This window comes from Schistocerca piceifrons, chromosome 2 (assembly GCF_021461385.2).
Source record: "Schistocerca piceifrons isolate TAMUIC-IGC-003096 chromosome 2, iqSchPice1.1, whole genome shotgun sequence".
NCBI lineage: Eukaryota > Metazoa > Arthropoda > Insecta > Orthoptera > Acrididae > Schistocerca > Schistocerca piceifrons.
Window position 1 is genome coordinate 594,324,465 of NC_060139.1, and position 24,561 is coordinate 594,349,025.

The 24,561-nt window shown below is 45.0% G+C and overlaps 1 protein-coding gene across 1 annotated transcript in view; it reads right to left on the reverse strand.

Annotated features, from left to right (window-relative positions):
- LOC124775629 (brachyurin-like) overlaps window positions 1–24,561 on the reverse strand; it is a 66,986-nt gene that overhangs the window by 18,564 nt on the left and 23,861 nt on the right. Inside the window, exons 3-4 of the mRNA XM_047250457.1 lie at window positions 13,993–14,129; window positions 9,503–9,647 (exon numbers count right to left, since the gene is read on the reverse strand). Of these exons, the coding sequence (XP_047106413.1) occupies window positions 9,503–9,647; window positions 13,993–14,129 (282 nt within the window). The remainder of the gene's footprint in view (window positions 1–9,502; window positions 9,648–13,992; window positions 14,130–24,561) is intronic.

The following is a 24,561-nucleotide window of genomic DNA, read 5'->3' on the forward strand; positions in this document are numbered from 1 at the left end:
TCTATCATTTAACAATTTACAATCTTCTTAATATTTATGTAAATAGACCTACGTTTGCCCTAGTTACTGAAAAAGCTGTTGCTCGGCAGCATTGCCGACTACAATTTTTAGGATGGAAACGGTAACAGAACATGACCTCTGAACTGCCCGTGTAACGATCCTTGTAATCTTTGTTATTTACAATACAGTCTTGAACCTTGGTACAGCTGTGTTATTGCATGAATGTAATCGACTGCTGTACATAGAACTTTCTATTACAAATGCAAATGGTAACTAATCTACCCATCACCAACCTCTTTTACGTTCCAAGTTTGGTTTTTAGTAAATAACTCGAAAACTAATAGAGGTAGCTCATTGGTGACACATATTTAATGTCTTTACATGAAACTGAGGCTCCATACCAATTTTCAGCTTTCCATGTTTAATATACAGGGTGATTTTTCCACAAACTCTAGGGGTTGATCGATGAAAGTTTACGGAACAAAAAAGGTCTAATGAACTTACGACTGGAAATACATAGTTTCCACGCTAGAGACCATTTATTCAATCATACTTTGTTACACAGACTGCGGTCTAATATGCGCTGTGCCATCCACCCGCAGTTATAGTATGCACGGTTTCCTTCTAGAGGGCGGTACTGTTCCTTATTCGTCATGCCCTAGCGCCCTCTCCTGCTTAGTAATTAGCAATGTTTTACATCTACATATATACTCCGCTAGCTGCCAAGCGGTGTGTCTCGTTCACTTCTCTTTCTGATTCACCTTGTGGATGTGATACAGCGTTAGACACAATGGCTCCGTATTCTAATCGAGAGCTTTCCAACTTGGTGTTTACTTACGGAAAGGCAAATGGCAGCGGGCGGCGGGCAGCAGGATTGTATCAGGAGATCTATCCCCGCCGACAACAACGAAAGCATTCATGTTCTCATTAGTGTTTCGCCGTTCGTCTGAGGTAGGGTCGTTTCAGGAAGCAGGAAATCATGAAGGACGTACCCCAAAAGTTCGGCCACCAGACTTCTAGGAAAATGGATTAACATTGTGGACGTGCGACCGCCTTGTCAGTACCAGGCAGTTGGTTCGCCAGTACAGGGCAATCCAGACGACCGTGTGGAACACTGTTCGTGATAGTTGTTACTACCCTTATCAGTTACAGTGTAGTGACGTAACAAGACTGTTACGCTACACTGTAGTTGCCGAAAGAAAGGCACGCGTTCACACACGCCGACGGGCGTCAAGTCTGGAACAGAATAACTATTGACTGGTAGCAAGAAAAGTACGTAGCTGCTTTATACTTAACTTTAATAATCCTTGTGATACATCTCTCTTGACTATACAAATGCGACTCGTAAGATACATGCACTGTTACAATTGGCGCCTTGCTAGGTCGTAGCCATGGACTTAGCAGAAGGCGATTCTAACTGTCTCTCGGCAAATGAGAGGAAGGCTTCTTCCGTATTGTCGCTAGTAATGTCGTCGTACAACTGGGGCGAGTGCTTGTTCGTATCACGAGACCTGCCTTGTGGTGGCGCTAGGTCTGCGATCATACAGTGGCGACACGCGGGTCCGACATGTACTAAATGGACCGCGGCCGATTTAATCTACCACCTAGCAAGTGTGGTGTCTGGCGGTGACACCACATACAGCGTGTACAAAGTTTACTAGTGACAGAATTTCCACATGGGAAGCAGTTTCGTCACTGGTTTCTTCACCAGGCAACAACGATTCCTGGATTGGTGTCATCCATCCTAGTCACAGATGAGGCCTCCTTTACGCGGAGAGGTATCTTCAACTTTCATAACAGTCATCGGTGGGATAGTATGCAGAACTCTCATGGTATGATGACAGTGAAACAGCATCAGTGCAGCCGGAATGTGTGGACTGGGATGACTGGCGATCGTATTTTTGGACAAGACTTCCTTTTAAGTTTCCTAACAGGCCGGAAATAGCGGTGTTCCTGGCGGGTGACTTTGCCTCTCCTACTGAAAGATGTGCCACTGATGATTCGAAGGGATGTGGAACTGCTGCATGGTGGTGGTCCAACCCACTTCGCCGTTAACGCCTGGACGCATCTCAGTCATGTCTTCCCTGGCCGATGGGTAGGGCGAGGGGGTCCAGGAATGGCGTGCTCATTCACAACCCGTGCGATTTCTGGTTATCGGGCCATCTCAAAAGTATCGTGTATGCAGAGCCCATTTCAGATGTGGATACAATGGAGTAGCGTATTCATGCTGCCTGTGACACTGTTCAGATGCAGCCTGGCCGATGTGAACGTGTCAGACAGAACATGCTACGACACGTACACGCATACGTTGAGGCACATGGAAACCATTTACAGCACAAAAAAAAAAATGGTTCAAATGGCTCTGAGCAGTATGGGACTTAACTTCTGAGGTCATCAGTCCCCTAGAACTTAGAACTACTTAAACCTAAGGACATCACACACATCCATGCCCGAGGCAGGGTTCGAACCTGCGACCGTAACGGTCACGCGGTTCCAGACTGTAGCGCCTAGAACCGCTCGGCCACGACGGCCGGCTCTTCAGCACATACTGTAACTGTGGCTGCATAGTAAAGTGGAAAAATGATGCTTTCAGAGGATAACGGTACACACCATTTTCCTTCATTTATTGGTTTCGCAAGTAATACATTTCCTAAGTTTGTGTGGAGCCAACCAAGTTCGAATTAACATTTGAAGTTAGTGCACGTTCACAATGAGTTTTGCCACCGCTGGATTGCTTTTGCAGATTAATACACGCACTCTTATGACAGTCCACGATAACGTTTCGAACCATATAAATACAGGGTGTCCTTAAAAGCATGAAAAATGGTTCAAATGGCTCTGAGCGCTATGGGACTCAACTGCTGAGGTCATTAGTCCCCTAGAACTTAGAACTAGTTAAACCTAACTAACCTAAGGACATCACAAACATCCGTGCCCGAGGCAGGATTCGAACCTGCGACCGTAGCGGTCTTGCGGTTCCAGACTGCAGCGCCTTTAACCGCACGGCCACTTCGGCCGGCCTAAAAGTATGACCCGATTTTAACTTGTAATAATACTGAGACAAATATCACAAGTTAACTGAAACAGCGCTAGATGTAATCGGCATGCTCTAGAGTTTAAGAAAAAAATCCGCTAGATGTCCCAAAGAGCACTGAACTAGAGCGTGCAGCCAGTCTCGCGCAAAGTAAATGTTTTTTGTCCTGTTTCACAAAGCAAGGTTTACGGACCCTACATTTTGAGGAAGAAATCGTAACAGGACCATCATATCTTGCAATGCTACTGAATTGGTTATTCCCACAACTTGACTCTGACAATTTCATCTATCAGCAAGATGGAGCACCACCGCACTGGGACAATAACGTGCGTAGTTTCCTCAATGCCATCGTGCCTCAACATTGGATAGGGCTTACAGGACCGAGTGACCAGGCTTTACACTCTTGGCCTCCTAGGTCCCCTGGCTTAACACCATGTGATTACTTCTTGTGGGGATATGTTAAACAATGTGTTTACGTTCCTCCCCTACCTCGTGACATTGATGAACTAAAAACCAGAATATCAGCTGCTGTAGCTCCAGTGACAGAAGACACCTTATGCTCAGTTTGGAATGAATTCGGCTATCGACTAGATGTCGTCCGTGCTGCCAATAGATGACATATTGAACATTTGTGATGGATTTTTATAAACCTCTGTCTTTTATGAGTAATTTAGTATGCAATTTGTTTGTGTTAAGCCCATCTTCCCAATAAATAATTCTATTTAAAATTGAGTAATTCTTTTTGGGACACCCTGTAGTAATGTTTCTCACGAACGGATATTTCTTGTAGAACGACGATACTGATTTGTCCGCTGATTTCATATGTAATTAATTACGCACACGAATAAACGGAATAATTACTCACTACTGATCTATTAATCAACGAAAACACTTGCAAACTCATATATCATAACATCTGCAAACCAGTTATCGTGCCACTCATCTGCACGCCACCTTTCCTACCGAAACCTGAATAGCGACACCTAGTTCGTTTCCTGGCTCTTGATCGGTAGCACTTAGGCATTGTTGAACGAAGACAGCAAGACAGTCCTAAATCTCCATCTACATATATATCAACACTCTGCAAACAAATGTGAAGTTCATGGGAGAGGGCAAGTTTCATTGTAACATTTATTAGGGTTCTTTCCATTCCGTTCAAGTATGGAGTGCGGGAAGGACGATTGTTTAAATGCCTCCTTGCGTGCTGTATTAATCTAATCTTGTCCTCATGATCCCTATGTCAGCGATACAAAGGGGTTTGTAATAAATTATTAGACTCATCATTCAAAAATGGTTCCTGAAAATTTGTAGGCAGGCATTCTAGGGAAAATTTACGTTTGTCTTAAAGAGTCTCCTTATCCATTTTCTTCAGCATTTCTGTGACACTCTCCCACGCGCCAAACAAACCTGTAACCATTTGTTGTGTCTAGACAAGACAGCCTCGACACAATGAGAGGAAGCCGAAAGGCACGTGCTTAAACTCACGCAGGCTGGCGTGAGGTCTGAAACAGGATACGTAATGAATGCTATAAAGAAAAGTACGTAGCTGCTGGAATACTTAACTTTAATCCACAATTGGTGAACATTGGTCTTGTTGATACAGTATTATCATCTCAATATAACTCGGTGATGGCGCCTTGCTAGGTCGTAGCAATTGACTTAGCTGAAGGCTATGCTAACTATCGTCTCGGCAAATGAGAGCGTATTTGTCAGTGTGGCGTCGCTAGCAAAGTCGGCTGTACAACTGGGGCGAGTGCTAGTACGTCTCTCTAGACCTGCCGTGTGGTGGCGCTCGGTCTGCGATCACTGACAGTGGCGACACGCGGGTCCGACGTATACTACCGGACCGCGGCCGATTTAAAAGCTACCACCTAGCAAGCGTGGTGTCTGGCGGTGACACCACACCATTCGTGCTGCCCTCCTCTGTACACGTTCGACATCCCCTGTTAGTCGTATTTAGTATTGGTGTGACTCACCTGTGCAGTATACTAGAATGGGCCGGACGAGTGATCTTTAAGCAATTATGTTTGTAGACTGATTGCTTTTCCTGACTATTCTATCAATAAAACGAAGTCTACCACCTACTTTATCCACGACTGAGCCTATATGATCGCTCCATTTCACATCCCTTAAAAGTGTTACAACCAGGTATTTGTATGAGTTGACTGATTCCAACAGTGACTCCTTGAAGTTTTTCTCGTTTTTTGAAGTCTGCAGCTATTCATTTCAGAACGTCACAGCAAGTTGCCAATCTTTGCACAACTGTTAAATCTTATGAATATGCGATTGAATATCTATGCAGACTCTGTAGGATAGTACTTCATTACAGATAGCTGCATCATCTGCAAAAACTCTGACGTTACTATTAATATTGTCCGCAAGGTCATTATTATAGAACATGAACATCAAGGACACCAACACACTTCGCCGGGCCACACGAAGTTACTTCTGCATCTGATGACGACTCTCGACTGAAGGTAATCTCCTGCGTCATCCCTACCAAAAAATCTTCATGTCAGCCACAAATTTCGCTTGATCCACCGTATGATCGTACCTTTGACAATAAACACAAATGTGCTACTGAGTCAACTTGTTTTCGGAAATCAAGAAATACTGCATTTACCGGACTGCTTGATCCAAAGTTTTCATTGTGTGAAGTGAGAAAAGGTTTGGATTTCACATGATCGATGTTGTCGGAATCCACGCTGCCCGTTGGCATGGAGGAGGTCATTCTGTTTAAGATACCTCATTATTTTTTAGCTCAGAACATATTCTAAGATTCTACAACATACGAATGTCACGGACACTGGGTGATAATTTAGTGGATCACTTCTACTACCCTTCTTGTAAACGGGAATCACATGTGCATTATTCGTACTACTTGGCGGGCTTTTTTGTTTGAGAGATCCGCGATAGGTTATCGTGAGAAGAGGAGCTAACTCAGCGTCAGTGTAGAATCTACTAGGGGTTTTGAAACCATTCCTGCAACCACATTTATAGCATTATACAATATTTCAGTGTCTTCGCTTTAATGCATGCTGCGTGTAAAGCAACATTCAGCAATCAGCTTAAGTCTGTCAGTGTAACGATAAAGTATATTACTTAGAACTGAGTGCTGAATAGGTTGCCTGTCTGACCGCACGTTTCGCATCACTTGTAATAATTAGATAAGTCTAATAGTCCACATGTTTCTAATTAATGCTTACTTTCATTTCAATTGATTTTTCAGAATTTTTGTGTCAGAGCTTTTTATTTTATGTGTGAATTCATTAATTTTTAGCTATATCATGGAGCGATTTTCTGAGAGCTGATGCCGATTTCATTTTCAGATTGTTGGTAGTCACCATGGAACAGTGTGATACTAGTGAAGAAAATGCTCCACTGGAAGCAGAGCCACTTGTGCCCTGTACCACAGAAATTATTCACAGCAAACACAGTCTTTCATCACAAAGACTATCTCAAGTGGGTACGCTAAAAGTCCATTAGAGCAACAACAACGCCTCAAGACAACATTTTTAAAGGAGGAATACTTGGACTAAAAGCAAAAATCGAATTTGGGTGCAGGCGCCTACCAAATCTTGAATACAGGAGAATTATTTGATGACGACATGTTAGAGGTACACCAACTGACGGAATGGAAAAGAGCAAGACGTGCATCAAGTGTCCTGCGTCAGAAAGAAGGAAAAGGGCGTATAAGCAGTGGCGTAAGTGCAGTAAATGTGGTCAGCCAATTTGCCTGAAACGTGGTAGGGATATGTGCGTCGAGCGTGCAAACATTCTGCGAACTAATATTCTCAGTTCATTTTATTACTGCGTTTGTTTACTTTTCTGCAACCTTTTTAATTTATACTCATAAACACTCATAAGCATCGTCACTGGTGTTCATTTTAAATATCGTAATCAATGAAGTCTGCAGAAGCGCTGAATAGTATTTCATATGCTTATAATATGAAATAGTTCACTATTCACTTCACTTTTGTCAGCTAATGTCGAGTCACGTGATAAAAAATATTAAGACGTTTACAAGACCGCACGTTTCTAGTTACACATACACTATGTGATCAAAAGTATCCGGACACCCCCAGAAACATACGTTTTTCATATTAGGTGCATTGTGCTGCCACCTACTGCCAGGTACTCCACATCAGCGACTTCAGTAGTCATTAGACATCGTGAGAGTGCAGAATAGGGCGCAGCGCGGAACTCAGGAACTTCGAACGTGGTCAGGTGACTGCGTGTCACTTGTGTCATAGGGCTGTAGGCGAGATTTCCACACTCCTAAACATCCCTAAGCCCACTGTTTCCGACTGTTTATTTAACCAGTATGCTTACATAAAAACACAGGGTATTTTAATAAAAGCATTTTGGATATATATGCTTTCAAATTTTGATTTTTTAATTTTACATAGTATATTTATTCTGTTTGTTTCGTGTGTTGACTTAAGACAAGCACTGTGACGTCACACACTGAAGCACTCTACACTGCACTGTATAGAACTTCATAGGATAGCTTATTTAGCACACAGACTTAAGTTTTATATTGAATTTTGGTAAAAGTTATTTGTAATACAGTTATACATTTTCAGACGGATTTGACGACTCTTTTTTATCAAAAAGCGTTTACATAAACATTGTTCAGGTCTACCTTAAAACAAAGACACGCACGAAAGTTGAAGAAGAGAGAGACAGTTTACATATACGAGGGTATTTCGGAAAGTAAAGATACACCGTATGCCAGAGGAACAGAAGAGTTTTGGGGAGCAAGTTGGCAACACTGGTGTTAACCTTGAACCGTTAGCTTTCTCCTCGCGGTCGTTTGGCAGTTGAACGTTGCTTCTGGTTGGAGTAGGTGGTGTTTAAAATGGCTGCGCCGATTCAGAATCCCGCCAAATGCGAAGTGCGCTCCGTCATACGTTTTCTCCATGCAAAAGGTCAGCGACCAGCGGATATTCACAAAGAAATTGTTTCTGTTTATGGGAACATCATGAATCGACAAAATGTAACGAAATGGTGTCGTCATTTCTCTGAAGGTAGGACCAATGTTCATGACGAACAAAGAACAGGTTGGCCATCTGTGATATCTGATAACCTTCTTCGGAGAATGGAGGAAGCAATTCGTGCGAATAGACGTCTGACATCGAAAGAATTGCATCAGATCATACCAGATGTGTCAATGACAACTCTTTATGACGTTGTGACTGTCAAGTTAGAGTACAGGAAATTGTGTGCCCGCTGGGTTCCAAACTTTTAACGGAAGAACACAAAAGAAAAGGATGGGCTTTGCACTCGACTTCCTCACACGCTATGCTGAAGCAGGTGACGAGTTCCTTGATCACATTGTGACAGGTGACGAGGCGTGGGTTTATCACCATACACCTTAAGCCAAGCAACAATCAATGCAATGGCGCCCTTCGAGTTCACCAAAAGCCAAGAAATGCAAAACGTCGATTTCAGCGAAGAAAGTCATGGCTTCTGTTTTTCGGGACAGACAAGGCATTCTTCTGTTGGAAATTATGCCTCCTGGAACGACAATTAATGCCGCTGCATATTGCCAGACTTTGAAACGTCTTCGAAGGGCAATTCAAAACAAATGCAGGGAAATGCTGACAAGTGCAGTGCGCTTGCTTCATGATAACGCTCGGCCTCACACAGCGCTCATAACCAAAGCACTACTCAAACAATTCAAATGGGACGTATTGGACCATCCGCCATACAGCCCGAACCTTGCGCCCACCGACTTCCATGTCTTCTGTTACCTGAAGTCACATCCTGGTGGAAAATCATTCCACGACGATGATGAGATCAAAGGTGAAGTTGAAATGTGGTTCCGACAACAGGCGACAACCTTCTATGACTGTGGGATACAAAAGCTTGTGCACCGACTTAACAAATGTTTGGATAACGGGGGTGATTATGTCGAAAAATAACAAATAATCCAGTTAATAACATGTAACTGACGTTTTCTGAATAAATTTTCTATTTATGGACTGCGAGCCATTGTATCTTTACTTTTCGAAATGCTCTCATAGAACAGCAACAAACAAAACAGTTACACAGTACGTACATCATTTACGAAACCACCAGGCAAGTATTACAATCGAGTTGCTTCTGGCTGCTTCCAAGATTAGCTGTGTGTGATTGGTAATGACGAATAGCGTAAGAACTTTTTTTTGGCATAATTTGCGGCTTCAAATCAACATGGCTGCCTTCTTAAGTGCCGTTATCTATATGTTTCGTACATGGAACTGAAATAATGGAACTCATAAAGAATCTTACAGATGAACTGTGTGTGTAATTGACGCATTCACACTCTGGTTAATTAAGGATCAAGAAATTAATAAATAAGACACTTCATATACTGAATTATTTATTTGGGCTCTGTATTGTTCACAGTTTCTTCTGTCGAGGAATTTGGAAATAGCTGGTGATGAATGTGCTGCCTTTACGGAATGGTGATGCCGGCGGTACTTGAGATCCAGTCGAGGAAGTAGGTGACCCTGGTGAAGCCGGCCGGGTCTCCGCTCGCACAGCCCTTGCCCGAACCCCAGCTGACGATCCCGATCTGCGTGTAGCTTCCCTGTGAGCCGACCACCAGCGCGCCGCCGCTGTCGCCCTGAAACGTGACCACAGTATAATCTCTGGCAGGTGGGAGACCCAATCAGGTATTCCCCAACATAGTAAAGTACCACTCACTCAAGATGTAGCGCTGAAGGTAAACACATACATTCTGAAATAGTAACCCCATAAGTTCTTGAAATCGTTTCCCTGGAATGCAACTGCCATTGTCGCGGATATTCGCTATCTGCTCAAAAGTACCCGTGCGTGTCCGCCATGCGCCTTTACGTTGGCTGGAAACTGTGCTGGGAGACTTTCAGTCAGGTGTCTGAACGTTTGTGGAAGAATGGTTCCCCGAAACTAGAGGAGGTTGTGCTCTAGGACGCTGCAGTTTGAAGTAATGGAAGTCGACCAAAAAGTGTTCCATTGTGTTCAGGTCGGATCTCTGTGCAGGCTAATCCAATTAAGGAATGTTATTGTCCACAATCTATTGCCTCACTGCAGCACCTTTATTATAAGGTGCATCGTCGTGCTGAGACATGCATCGTCTGCTAACTGTTCTTCTACACTATGAAGTACACGATGCTATAAAATACACTGACGAAAAACTACTGCAACACGAAGGTGTCCTGCGACATACACGAAAACTGGTAGTCGTGTTTCTACATCTGAAAAACGATGTCTACTCAAATTTCGATCTATTCGCATAAGAGCGCCGCTAGTAGCGTCACTGTGAGCATGCAATTCAGGTTTGCTTTAATTACACGCTGTAAAGGTCGTGAGACTTAGTTACCTTTCAGATTGAATGTGAGTTGATTGCAGTCAGGGATGCCTTTAAGGCGATAAAGACGCCATATTGAACAGGGTCGTATAATAGGGCTGCGATAAGCTGAATGTTGCTTCTGCGATACTGTAGTAAGACTTGGTAAGAATGTAGCCACTGTGCATGATTCCTGCCAGCGGTGATCACGAGAATGTACAGTCGCGAAAATACCGGACTTCGGACGGCCACGTAGTACTACCGGGAGTGAAGACCATCGTCCTCGGCGTATGGCTCTGGCCCATAGTACTGCACCTACTGCAGCAAACTGAGCAGCGGTTGGCACCACAGTGACTCTACGAACTGTTACACATCAGTTACTTCAAGAACAGCCCCGAGCCAGACGCCTTGTAGCGTGCGTTCCACTGACCACAAACCTCTGCCATTTGCAACTTCATTGGTATCAAGCGAGAGCTCATTGGAGGGCAGACTGAGGTATGTTGTGTTTTCTGGTGAAAGCCAGTTCTGCCTTGGTGCCAGTGATGGCCCTGTGTTGGATAGGAGGCGGCGTGTTAAGTGCCTGCAACCAACCTGTCTGTGTGCTAGATACACTGGAACTACACTTGGAGTTATGGTCTTGGGTACGATTTCGTATGACAGTCGTTATCCCAAGCTCCCTGACTGCAAATTTGTAAATTAGTTTGGTGATTTGGCCTGTTGTGCTGTCATTCAAGAACAGCGTTCCAGAGGGTGTTTCCCGACAAGATGACCCTCACGCACATTCCGCCGTTGAAACTCAACACGCTCTGCAGAGTGTTGACATGCTACCTTGGTCTACTCGATCAGTAGATCTGTTTCCAATAGTGCACATGTGGAACATCATCAGACGACAACTCCAGCGACATCTACTAACAGCACTAACGTCCTGGATTGGACGAACAAGTGCAGCAGGCATGGAACTCCATCCCACAATCTGACGTGCAGCTCCAGTACTACACAATGCATACACGTTTCCATGCTTGCATTCAACATTGTGGCAGTTACACCGGTTATTAATGCTCCAGAATTTCACATTTACAATGGCTTATCTTGTGCTTACATTAACCTGCAATCTTGCAGTATTAATCTCTTACATATACTACCTAGACAAATGTACTAGAAAAATTTCAGTACACTACATTATTTGTTGGTGTTGCGATTTTTTTCTTGTCAGTCTATTTCATATCCTTCCCACCTAGTGTTTACTTAAGCACAATACGGGCATCACACCCTTACATGACTCCAATACCATAACGCCACTTTCTCCGCACTCCACTGTCGGCGCAGACAGGTAACATTCTCCACTCATTTCTCAAACTAAAATCCTCTTTCATCTGTTTGCTCCAGGGTACAAAGTGATTCAAGCACTCGTTTCCACTCGTACACTGCCCAGTGGCATCGCTGTTTGCACCTCCACAAGCGTTGGTTAGCAATAACTACAGAAATTTGTCGCTTCTGAGGAGCTGCTCGATAATTGTGTGCTCTGAGTTGATGCGATTTTTTACATCCTCCGCAATGCTCGACCGTTCTTGTCCGCCACTTCAGTAGATTTACCTGGTTTGGTTCAGTTGTGGCTCTACCGTCACGTTTCCGCTTTACAATGACGTCAACGACACTCGACTTGGGCAACTGGAGAAGCGTTCAATATCTCCAATGGATCTTCTCAGGAAACATCCAATGACTATTCCATGCTCGATGTAAGAGAGGTATTCTGACTAACCTATTCGTCTGTCATTGTTTCTCTGCTGACAACACGATACTCTCCACCTCCTTTTATACACTCGCATCCACCTGACATCCAGCAGTCAGTCCCGCATTACGGTGGGGTGTCCGGATAATTGTCATCAGATGATGTGGAACTGTGCCGAGTCAAGGTTGCCCAAGCAAATATCTCATTTCCCTTTTCGCACCGCTGTCATATCAAATCGCGTTCACACTGACAATCGTTTGTTTCCATGTAACTGAATGCCTTTGCTTGAGCTAGATACTCATTCCTTATTGTGAAGTGTTATGGAAGTCTGTAAATACATTCTACAGGTTCTGACTGTGATGATGGTACAGATTACCAGTGAAGAGGATATGTAAGAATACTCGCTTCTTTGTGCAACAAAGTGATGCCAGCACAGAATCTGGAAGACTCCAAATTGTTATCATCGTCAGCAGACCATAATTGGTAAAATGAAATTTGGCATTTACACTTACGCCTTTTTCCTTAGTTGTTTCCGTACCGAAGTCCAATACCTGAAATTGATACATTTCTCATTCCTTTTACCACGGCTAACAGTATGCATCCTCATCAAAAAAATAGAAACTTCCCTACCTTTAAGCCCTAGATGAGCTTATTACTATGGAAGATCTGCAGTACGTTTAGCTTCACACACAGTGTAGCCTATAAGGCAGGGCAAACTCCTACCGTGAGTAATATTAGCTCGGCATCGTGCGAACAAAAGTGTATCAGATTCGGAAATGTTGTTAATATCTTTGGACACCGAGGGTGCAGCATCAGCTTTTCATGAACGATGAATGTTGTGAAGTATTCCGAGTATCGTTAGTAATTCGGTATTGTGAATCATTCGGTGGAGAGGAACGATCTTCATGATTTCAGACCATGAATATAGTACAGATACGCAGTGCACTGTCTCCACTACTGTTCATCCCTTTTATGTGCGATGGAATAAAGAACAACCAGAAAAGTTTTATTGAAATTAATGCAATTGGATTTGCAGATGATATCATGATCTGAGACAAATCAGAAGAACGAGTTCAGAACAGATTCAACGTGTGGAAATCAGCTCCTAGAATACCTTCATATCAGCGAGACCAAGGCAGAGGCGACGGCATTCAATATAGACGAGCATCACGCAATTGTGAGACTAGGACATCATCAGCTACAGGTTGTGGACGGTTTCCAGGACCTCTATAGCATAATGTCCAGGGATAATTCGATGGATAGAGGACTACGAACAAAGTTCAAAACGGTGCTGAGTTCTACCAACAATAAGAATTTCGCCATTGAAGCCTGTGCCCTCACAAAGAAAGGCATCGAGGTTCCTGGCAGCGACAGCGACGCAACCTTCGCCGCCCAGCCACCGGACGCACGAGTGCCACGCACCCTGAGCTTAGGCGCCACCGGCGCCAAAGATCATCTTAGTAAGAGACTGCCCGACCGTAGCTTTAGCCAATTCCTGCTGAGTTGTAGTCCAGTTCTGGCATAGTTGTCACCCAGTTGTCGAATAGCTCGGGTTAGCAGCAGTCGAGGATAGATATAGTGCAGTCGTAACTTTCTCTACGACAGTAGTGCATCAAACTGGCACCAAGACTTTCAGTACGTATGTTTCTATGTAGTGAACTATTAACGTGATAACTTGTCCCTGCTTTGCTAAAGACTTTTATATGGATTTCAACAAGGACACTTTGTTCCAAAGTCAAGTGTAATACAATATTACGCTGAGTGATGGTGTTCACTAGTTCTTTTGATTTCTGTCCCAGAATCCATGCACTGTCCCGACTGGACATGGTACTCTTGGTGGTCAGACTACTCGGTCACTTCAGTTACCGTGTGGAATCAATATCTGTTACAGTGAAAATGACTGTAGGTACTTACGTTGCAGGTGCTCTGTCCGCTGGAACCGACGCCGCAGAGTGTGAAGTCTAAGATGGGACCGCCGAAGTATTGGCTGCACTGCGTGTTAGACATGACGTTGAGTGTCGTGTACTGCAGCGTGTCTGGGATGACACCATCTGGAAACACAGAACACGGCCTCGTGTACCCCTCAATGCTTCCATGAGTGACAGCTTCACTAGATGTGCGAATGTTCAGTTTCCAAGAATGTTCTTTATCATGTAACGTTACGGAATTACACAGATAATGTGTAATGGAACTAGTAGGCTGAACATTAAACATGTTCTGTGTGTTTTGTATTACATGTTTCTCTTCACATACACTCCTGGAAATGGAAAAAAGAACACATTGACACTGGTGTGTCAGACCCACCATACTTGCTCCGGACACTGCGAGAGGGCTGTACAAGCAATGATCACACGCACGGCACAGCGGACACACCAGGAACCGCGGTGTTGGCCGTCGAATGGCGCTAGCTGCGCAGCATTTGTGCACCGCCGCCGTCAGTGTCAGCCAGTTTGCCGTGGCATACGGAGCTCCATCGCAGTCTTTAACACTGGTAGCATGCCGCGACAGCGTGGACGTGAACCGTATGTGCAGTTGACGGACTTTGAGCGAGGGCGTATAGTGGGCATGCGGGAGGCCGGGTGGACGTACCGCCGAATTGCTCAACACGTGGGGCGTGAGGTCTCCACAGTACATCGATGTTGTCGCCAGTGGTCGGCGGAAGGTGCACGTGACCGTCGACCTGGGACCGGACCGCAGCGACGCACGGATGCACGCCAAGACCGTAGGATCCTACGCAGTGCCGTAGGGGACCGCACCGCCACTTCCCAGCAAATTAGGGACACTGTTGCTCCTGGGGTATCGGCGAGGACCATTCGCAACCGTCTCCATGAATCTGGGCTACGGTCCCGCACACCGTTAGGCCGTCTTCCGCTCACGTCCCAACATCGTGCAGCCCGCCTCCAGTGGTGTCGCGACAGGCGTGAATGGAGGGACGAATGGAGACGTGTCGCCTTCAGCGATGAGAGTCGCTTCTGCCTTGGTGCCAATGATGGTCGTATGCGTGTTTGGCGCCGTGCAGGTGAGCGCCACAATCAGGACTGCATACGACCGAGGCACACAGGGCCAACACCCGGCATCATGGTGTGGGGAGCGATCTCCTACACTGGCCGTACACCACTGGTGATCGTCGAGGGGACACTGAATAGTGCACGGTACATCCAAACCGTCATCGAACCCATCGTTCTACCATTCCTAGACCGGCAAGGGAACTTGCTGTTCCAACAGGACAATGCACGTCCGCATGTATCCCGTGCCACCCAACGTGCTCTAGAAGGTGTAAGTCAACTACCCTGGCCAGCAAGATCTCCGGATCTGTCCCCCATTGAGCATGTTTGGGACTGGATGAAGCGTCGTCTCACGCGGTCTGCACGTCCAGCACGAACGCTGGTCCAACTGAGGCGCCAGGTGGAAATGGCATGGCAAGCCGTTCCACAGGACTACATCCAGCATCTCTACGATCGTCTCTATGGGAGAACAGCAGCCTGCATTGCTGCGAAAGGTGGATGTACACTGTACTAGTGCCGACATTGTGCATGCTCTGTTGCCTGTCTCTATGTGCCTGTGATTCTGTCAGTGTGATCATGTGATGTATCTGACCCCAGGAATGTGTCAATAAAGTTTCCCCTTCCTGGGACAATGAATTCACGGTGTTCTTTTTTCAATTTCCAGGAGTGTACATAGCTTCGTTTAAACTTTTATCAGGGTAACAAGTGCCACATAATACTAGCGTTTATTGAGGCATGTACTGGGTGACAATTATTGAACTACATGAAAAAAAAACCATGAGCCATTGACCTTGCCGTTGGTGGGGAGGCTTGGGTGCCTCAGCGATACAGATAGCCGTACCGTAGGTGCAACCACAACGGAGGGGTATCTGTTGAGAGGCCAGACAAACGTGTGGTTCCTGAAGAGGGGCAGCAGCCTTTTCAGTAGTTGCAGGGGCAACAGTCTGGATGATTGACTGATCTGGCCTTGTAACACTAACCAAAACGGCCTTGCTGTGCTGGTACTGCGAACGGCTGAAAGCAAGGGGAAACTACAGCCGTAATTTTTCCCGATGGCATGCAGCTTTGCTGTGTGGTTAAATGATGATGGCGTCCTCTTGGGTAAAATATTCCGGTGTTAAAATAGTCCCCCATTCGGATATCCGGGCTGGGACTACTCGGGAGGACGTTGTTATCAGGAGAAAGAAAACTGGCGTTCTACGGGTCGGAGCGTGGAATGTCATATCCCGTAATCGGGCAGGTAGGTTAGAAAATTTAAAAAGGGAAATGGATAGGTTAAAGTTAGATATAGTGGCAATTAGTGAAGTTCAGTGGCAGGAGGAGCAAGACTTCTGGTCAGGTGAATACAAGGTTGTAAATACAATATCAAATAGGGGTAATGCAGGAGTAGGTTTAATAATGAATAGGAAAATAGGAATGCCGGTAAGCTACTCAAACAGCACAGTGAACGCATTATTGTGGCCAAGATATTTACGAAGCCCACGTCTACCACAGTAGTACAACTTTATACGCCAACTGGTTCCGCAGATGACGAAGAGATTGATGAAATGTATGATGAGATAAAAGAACTTATTCAGATAGTGAAGGGAGACGAAAATTTAATAGTCATTGGTAACTTTAACTAGATAGTAGGTAAAGGAAGAGAAGGAAACGTTGTAGGTGAATGTGGAATGGGCTTAAGGAATGAAAAAGAAAGCCGCCTGGTAGAATTTTGCACAGAGCATAACTTAAACATAGCTAACACTTAGTTCAAGAATCATAAAAGAAGGTTGTATACATGGAAGAAGCCTGGAGATACTGGAAGGTCTCAGGTAGATTATATAATGGTAAGACATAGATTCAGGAACCAGATTTAAATTGTAAGACTTTCCAGGGGCAGATGTGGACTCTGACCACAATCTACTGGTTATGAACTATAGATTAAAACTGAAGAAACTGCAAAAAGGTGGGAATTTAAGAATATGGGACCTGGATAAACTGAAAGAACCAGAGGTTGCAGAGAGCTTCAAGGAGAGCTTTAAGGAACGATTGACAGGAATGGGGGCAAGAAATACACCATAAGAAGAATGGGTAGCTTTGAGAGACGAAATAGTGAAGGTAGCAGAGGACCAAGTAGGTAACAAGTCGAGGGCTAATAGAAATCCTTGGGTAACAGATAAGATAATGAATTTAATTGATTAAAGGAGAAAATATAAAAATGCAGTAAATGAAGCAGGCAAAAAGGTATACAAACGTCTCAAACATGAGATCGACAGAAAGGGCAAAATGGCTAAGCAGGGGTGGCTATAAGACAAATGTAAGGATGTAGAGGCGCAGATCACTAGGGGTAAGATAGATACTGTCTACAGGAAAATTAAAGAGACCTTTGGAGAAAAGAGAACCACTTGCATGAATATCAAGAGCTCAGGTGGAAGCCCAGTTCTAAGCAAAGAAGGGAAAGCACAAAGGTGGAAGGAGTATATAGATGGTCTATACAAGGGCGATGTTCTTGAGGACAATATCATGGAAATGGGACAATGTGGATGAAGATGAAATAGGAGATACGATATTGCGTGAAGAGTTTGACAGAGCACTGAAAGACCTAAGTCGAAACAAGTCCCTGGGAGTAGACTACATTCCATTAGAACTAATGACAGCCTTGGGAGAGCCAGGCCTAACGAAACTCTACCATCTAGTGAAAAAATTGTATGAGACAGGCGAAATACCCTCAGATTTCAAGAAGAATATAATAATTCCAATACCAAAGAAAGCAGGTGTTGACAGATGTGAAAATTACCGAACTATCAGTTTAATAAGCCACGACTGAAAAATACTAACACGAATTCTTTACAAACGACTGTAAAACTGGTATACGCCCACCTCGGCGAAGATCAGTTTGGATTCCGTAGAAATGTTGGTACACGTGAGGCAATACTGACCCTACGACTTATCTTAGAAAATAGACTAAGGAAAGGTAAACCTACGTTTCTAGCATTTGTAGACTTAGAGAAAGCTTTTGACAATGTTGACTGGAATACTCTCTTTCAAATTCAGAAGGTGGCAGGGGAAAAATACAGGGAGCGAAAGGCTATTTACAATTTGTACAGTTATAAAAATCGAGGGGCATGAAACGGAATCGGTGGTTGGGAAGGGAGTGAGACAGGTTTGTAACCTATCCCCGATGTTATTCTATCTGTATATTGAGCAAGCAGTAAAGGAAACAAAAGAGAAATTCCGACTAGGGATTAAAATCCATGGAGAAGAAATAAAAACTTTGAGGTTCGCCGATAGCATTGTAATTCTGTCAGAGATTGCAAAGGTCCTGGAAGAGCAGCTGAACCGAATGGACAGTGTCTTGAAAAGAGGATATAAAATGAACATCAACAGAAGCAAAACGAGGATAATGGAATGTAGTCGAATTAAATCTGGCAATTCTGCGGGCATTAGATTAGGAAATGAGAGACTTAAAGTAGTAAATGAGTTTTTCAATTTGGTTAGCAAAATAACTGATGATGGTCGATGTAGAGAGGATATAAAATGTAGACTGGCAATGACAAGGAAAGCGTTTCTGAAGAAGAGAGATTTGTTAACATCGAGTATTGATTTGAGTGTCAGGAAGTAGTTTCTGAAAGTGTTTGTGTGGAGTGTAGTCATGTATGGAAGTGAAACATGGACGATAAATAGTTTAGACAAGAAGAGAATAGAAGTTTTCGAAATGTGGTCCTACAGAAGAATGTTGAAGATTAGATGGGTACAAGAGGTACTGAGCAGGATAGGGAAGAAGAGGAATTTGTGGCACAACTTGACTAGAAGTTGGAATCGTTTGATAGGACATTTGAAGCAACAAGGGATCACCAATTTAGAACTGGAAGGTGGTCAAGAGATGAATACAGTAACCAGATGAAGAAAGATGTAGCTTGCGGTAGTTATTCGGAGATGAAAAGGCTTTCAAAGAATAAAGTAGCATGGAGAGCTGCATCAAACCAGTCTCTGGATGGAAGACCACAATAACAACAGACTGCAGCTCCCCTTCTGACAGACTCTCTACTCTAACATCCAAACGTGCGAAGAAAATGTACAGATTGGTCAGTGCCCACGCACTGAGAACCAGAGAAACCCTGAAAGTGTGGATTTGCTTTGGAACCAGCTAGAGGGTGAAATACAAGGGACCTCAACTCGCAGTTTTAGTTTCAACACGCAAACTGGGAAGGAACGACAGTTTAGGAATATGACTGGCAACTATCCTGTTCACAATAGAACAAATTTAAATGTCAGAAAACTTACTGGCGGTTGTGACACGTTTGGTCTTATACTTGTGTCTACTGTTTTCAAAAGACTTCACACGAAAAAGAAAATTTGGCGCTCTCCACAAAAATATTTTGGTGAATTTCAACTGGACTACGTCGCAATAGCTAAACGCGATGTTAGGGAAATAGGGAATGTAGAAGTCAGGAAATGTGGCAGTTTTAACCTATCACTTTCTGCCGCGCGGTGTAGCCGGGTGGTCTAAAGCCCCTTGGCAGTGTTTGCGCGCCTCCCCCATTGGAGGTTCGAGTTCTCCCTCGGGCATGAGTGTGTGTGTTGCCCTTAGCGTAAGTTACTTTAAGTTAGATTATGTAGTGTGTATGCCTAGGGACCGATGACCTTAGCAGTTTGGTCCCAAAGGAACTTACCACAAATTCCCAATTTATCACTTCCTGACCCGTGTAAGGTTAGACTTCTATCATTAAATAAGAAAACACTGCCTGTGAATCAAGTTATAAGAAACGACTCTGAAAAAGCTCAGGCATAGCTAATTTTCAAAAGCTGCAACAGCAGAGGGAAACAGGAATCTAGCATGATACCTGAAAAAATACGTACCTACAGAAAAGGAAATAACAGCGTTACAAAGGAGATGTAAACATGCTTGGTGGACTGAAGACTGTGATAAGGCAGTCTGCCGAATAAAAGTAGCTTGTAAGACATTGTACATTGACAAAACAAGAGATAAGCTCTCAGAATACGAAGAAGTGCTGAAGCGGACAGCAAAAATCCTCCGTAAAGCCAGAAGTTCAAAAGGGCAATGTTAATGTGGCAGTGAAGAATTAAGAAAACTGTAAGACATTGGCTGTGTAGTGATCTTGTGGATGTTGCAGTTCTTATTTGGGTGCTGGAAGAAAAACTGGAGACGAATTCCGCGTTATTCAAGACACTGCTTTATAGTTTTTTTACCCAAAAATGTTTCAGCACTTTTGTAATATCTTCAGTGGATTATTGTTTATTTTCTTTCTGAAAAAGTATTGTTTCATATTAACCTCTCAAGTGGTACAAATGTATTTAGATTTGTAAAAGGAGCGATTGTTAAGTGTCAATCGTTTTTCATTAGTTTGCATACAGCACAGAGTTGAGACATACACACATCGAAAAATTTTTGCATCACCCCGGCTCATAGAACTCCTGAAGACAGACGTTGACTGTGGATATTGTATCACAGACACAGTCCCTTTATCTGTTCAGAGACGGCTCTAAACCCGCCCAAAGATGTAAACAACAATGCATCAGCAGCACCTATAAGACGGAGGAGGTTCGACAGCCGATATGTTCCAGTCATTCCACCAGGAAGGAGGTACACGGCTCGTGTTGCCTGTAGTTCAACCATGCCTAGTCTGTCAATACCGTAGTTCGATCGGGTCCGCATTGTTACTTTGTGCCAGGAAGGGGCCTCAACAAGGGAAGTGTCCAGGCGTCTCGGAGTGAACGAAAACGATGTTGTTCGGACATGGAGGAGATGCAGAGAGACAGGAACTGTTGATGACATGCCTCGCTCAGGTCGCCCAAGGCCTACTCCTGCAGTGGATGACCGCTACCTACGGTTTATGGCTTTGAGAAACCCTGACAGCAACGCCACCTAGTTGAATAATGCTTTTTGTGCAGCCACAGGACGTAATGTTAGACTCAAACTTTGCGCAATAGGCTGCATGATGCACACCTTCACTTCCGACGTCCATGGTGAGGTCCATCTTTGTAACCACGACACCATACAGCGCGGTACAGATGGGCTCAGCAACATGCCGAATGGACCGCTCAGGATAGGCATCACGTTCTCTTCATCGATGACTGTCGCAAATGCCTTCAGCCAGACAATCGTCGGAGACGCGTTTGGAGACAACGCGGTCAGGCTGAATGCCTTAGACACACTGTTTAGCGAGTGCATGCAAGGTGGAATTTCGCTGCTGTTTTGTGGTGGCATTATGTGGGGTCGACGTACGCCGCTGGTGGTCATGGAAAGTGCCGTAACGGTTTGTACGTTACGTGAATGCCATCCTCAGATAGTGCAACCACATCGGCAGCATATTGGCGAGGCATTCGTCTTCGTGGACGACAATTGGCGCCCGCATCATGCACATCTTGTGAATAACTTCCTTCGCGATAACGACATCGCTCGAGTAGAGTAGCCAGCATGTTCTCCAGGTATGAAACCTATCGAACATGCCAAGTATAGATTAAAAAAGGCTGTTTATGGACGACGTGACCCACCAACCGCTCTAAGGGATCTACGCCGAATCGCCGTTGAGGAGTGGGACAATCTGGACCAACAGTGCCTTGATGAACATGTCGATAGTATGCCATAACGAATACAGGCACGCATCAATGCAAGTGGTCGTCCTACTGGGTATTATAGGTACTGGTGTGTGCAGGAATCTGGACCACCACATCTGGATGTCGCGCTGCATGGTGGTACACCATCAGTGTGTGGTTTTCATGAACGATAACAAGGTCAGAAATGTTGTTTATGTCGAGCACTATTCCAATTTTCTGTACAGGTTCCGGAACTCTCGGAATCGAGGTGATGCAAAACTTTTTTTTTTTTTTGATGTGTGTATATCACAGAATTGAGACTTTAGGAGTTGTTCATTTACCGTATGCATAAAGATTTTAGTTTTATAGTAAATTTGGTTCAAATGGCTCTGAGCACTATGGGACTTAACAGCTATGGCCATCAGTGCCCTAGAACTTAGAACTACTTAAACCCAACTAACCTAAGGACAGCACACAACACCCAGTTATCACAAGGCAGAGAAAATCCCTGACCCCGCCGGGAATCGAACCCGGGAACCCGGGCGCGGGAAGCGAGAACGCTACCGCACGACCACGAGCTCTGGACAGTAAATTTGGAAATAACATAAATATGTACATGTGTTTACATACCTCACGCGAAGCTATTAATTGCGTATGGCGGTAGCTTTAAATCTACTATACAATCTACAACTTTCATCTGCAAACAACGAAACGGCTTTTTATTTTCTTTGTTTGTTGTTTATTCCGACTGGGAAATCGATATATATCGAGTTATTTGGCGTGTTACGGTTTTGAATGTTGAAGAGTTTTGTATCTCGTTTGTGTCGTATAAACGAAGTTATTTCTTAAATTAAAGGGGGATCACTGTTGTCAGCTGCAGCGAGACGTTACGCGGAATCAGCGGCGACAAGTGTCATTTTATTTTCGCTCGTCGGCGCTGATTCCGCGTAACATCCCGCTGCAGCTGACAACAGTGATCCACTGATCCCCCTTTATTTTGATATAATGCTTCAAAACTGCGGATTCTGCGTGATGTTCTTTGCTGCTGTCGTTACACATGCGTTTTGTATGATTCGTTTGCCAAGCTCAGAGTTTCTACCGCCATTTCACGTTTTGTGGCTGTGTAGTGCTCATTTATTTGGGCGTGACGTGCTTCGTTGACGTTCGTGATTCTATATGTCATGTGTGCTGTGTGTGTGTGTGTGTGTGTGTGTGTGTGTGTGTGTGAGCACGCGCGTGCGAAACGAGACAGAGACAGACACAAAGACAGACAGAGAGAGAGAGAGAGAGAGAGAGAGAGAGAGAGAGAGAGCGAGGTGGAAGTGAGAGAGTTATGGGTAGCTAGTAGAGTGAATGGTCTTGAGTATGGGGAAGAGAATTTAATTTTACAGGGTGAGCGTTTATATATGATACAATTTGCCTAAAAGATGAATCACACTCTCGTAGGAAAGAACTTTATAATGACATAAACACTATCCACCCACAAATGCGAAACACCATTGAAACGCAAACAAATCAAAAGCTTAATGTCTTAAACCTCTCCATACACAAGAGAAACAATAAGGCTGAGGTCGATATTTATATGAAATCTACACTCCTGGAAATGAAAAAAAGAACACATTGATACCGGTGTGTCAAACCCACCATACTTGCTTCGGACACTGCGAGAGGGCTGTACAAGCAATGATCACACGCACGGCACAGCGGACACACCAGGAACCGCGGTGTTGGCCGTCGAATGGCGCTAGCTGCGCAGCATTTGTGCACCGCCGCCGTCAGTGTCAGCCAGTTTGCCGTGGCATACGGAGCTCCATCGCAGTCTTTAACAATGGTAGCATGCCGCGACAGCGTGGACGTGAACCGTATGTGCAGTTGACGGACTTTGAGCGAGGGCGTATAGTGGGCATGCGGGAGGCCGGGTGGACGTACCGCCGAATTGCTCAACACGTGGGGCGTGAGGTCTCCACAGTACATCGTTGTTGTCGCCAGTGGTCGGCGGAAGGTGCACGTGCCCGTCGACCTGGGACCGGACCGTAGCGACGCAAGGGTGCACGCCAAGACCGTAGGATCCTACGCAGTGCCGTAGAGGATCGCACCGCCACTTCCCAGCAAATTAGGGACACTGTTGCTCCTGGGGTATCGGCGAGGACCATTCGCAACCGTCTCCATGAAGCTGGGCTACAGTCCCGCACACCGTTAGGCCGTCTTCCGCTCACGCCCCAACATCGTGCAGCCCGCCTCCAGTGGTGTCGCGACAGGCGTGAATGGAGGGACGAATGGAGACGTGTCGTCTTCAGCGATGAGAGTCGCTTCTGCCTTGGTGCCAATGATGGTCGTATGCGTGTTTGGCACCGTGCAGGTGAGCGCCACAATCAGGACTGCCTACGACCGAGGCACACAGGGCCAACACCCGGCATCATGGTGTGGGGAGCGATCTCCTACACTGGCCGTACACCACTGGTGATCGTCGAGGGGACACTGAATAGTGCACGGTACATCCAAACCGTCATCGAACCCATCGTTCTACCATTCCTAGACCGGCAAGGGAACTTGCTGTTCCAACAGGACAATGCACGTCCGCATGTATCCCGTGCCACCCAACGTGCTCTAGAAGGTGTAAGTCAACTACCCTGGCCAGCAAGATCTCCGGATCTGTCCCCCATTGAGCATGTTTGGGACTGGATGAAGCGTCGTCTCACGCGGTCTGCACGTCCAGCACGAACGCTGGTCCAACTGAGGCGCCAGGTAGAAATGGCATGGCAAGCCGTTCCACAGGACTACATCCAGCATCTCTATGATCGTCTCCATGGGAGAATAGCAGCCTGCATTGCTGCGAAAGGTGGATATACACTGTACTAGTGCCGACATTGTGCATGCTCTGTTGCCTGTGTCTATGTGCCTGTGGTTCTGTCTGTGTGATCATGTGATGTATCTGACCCCA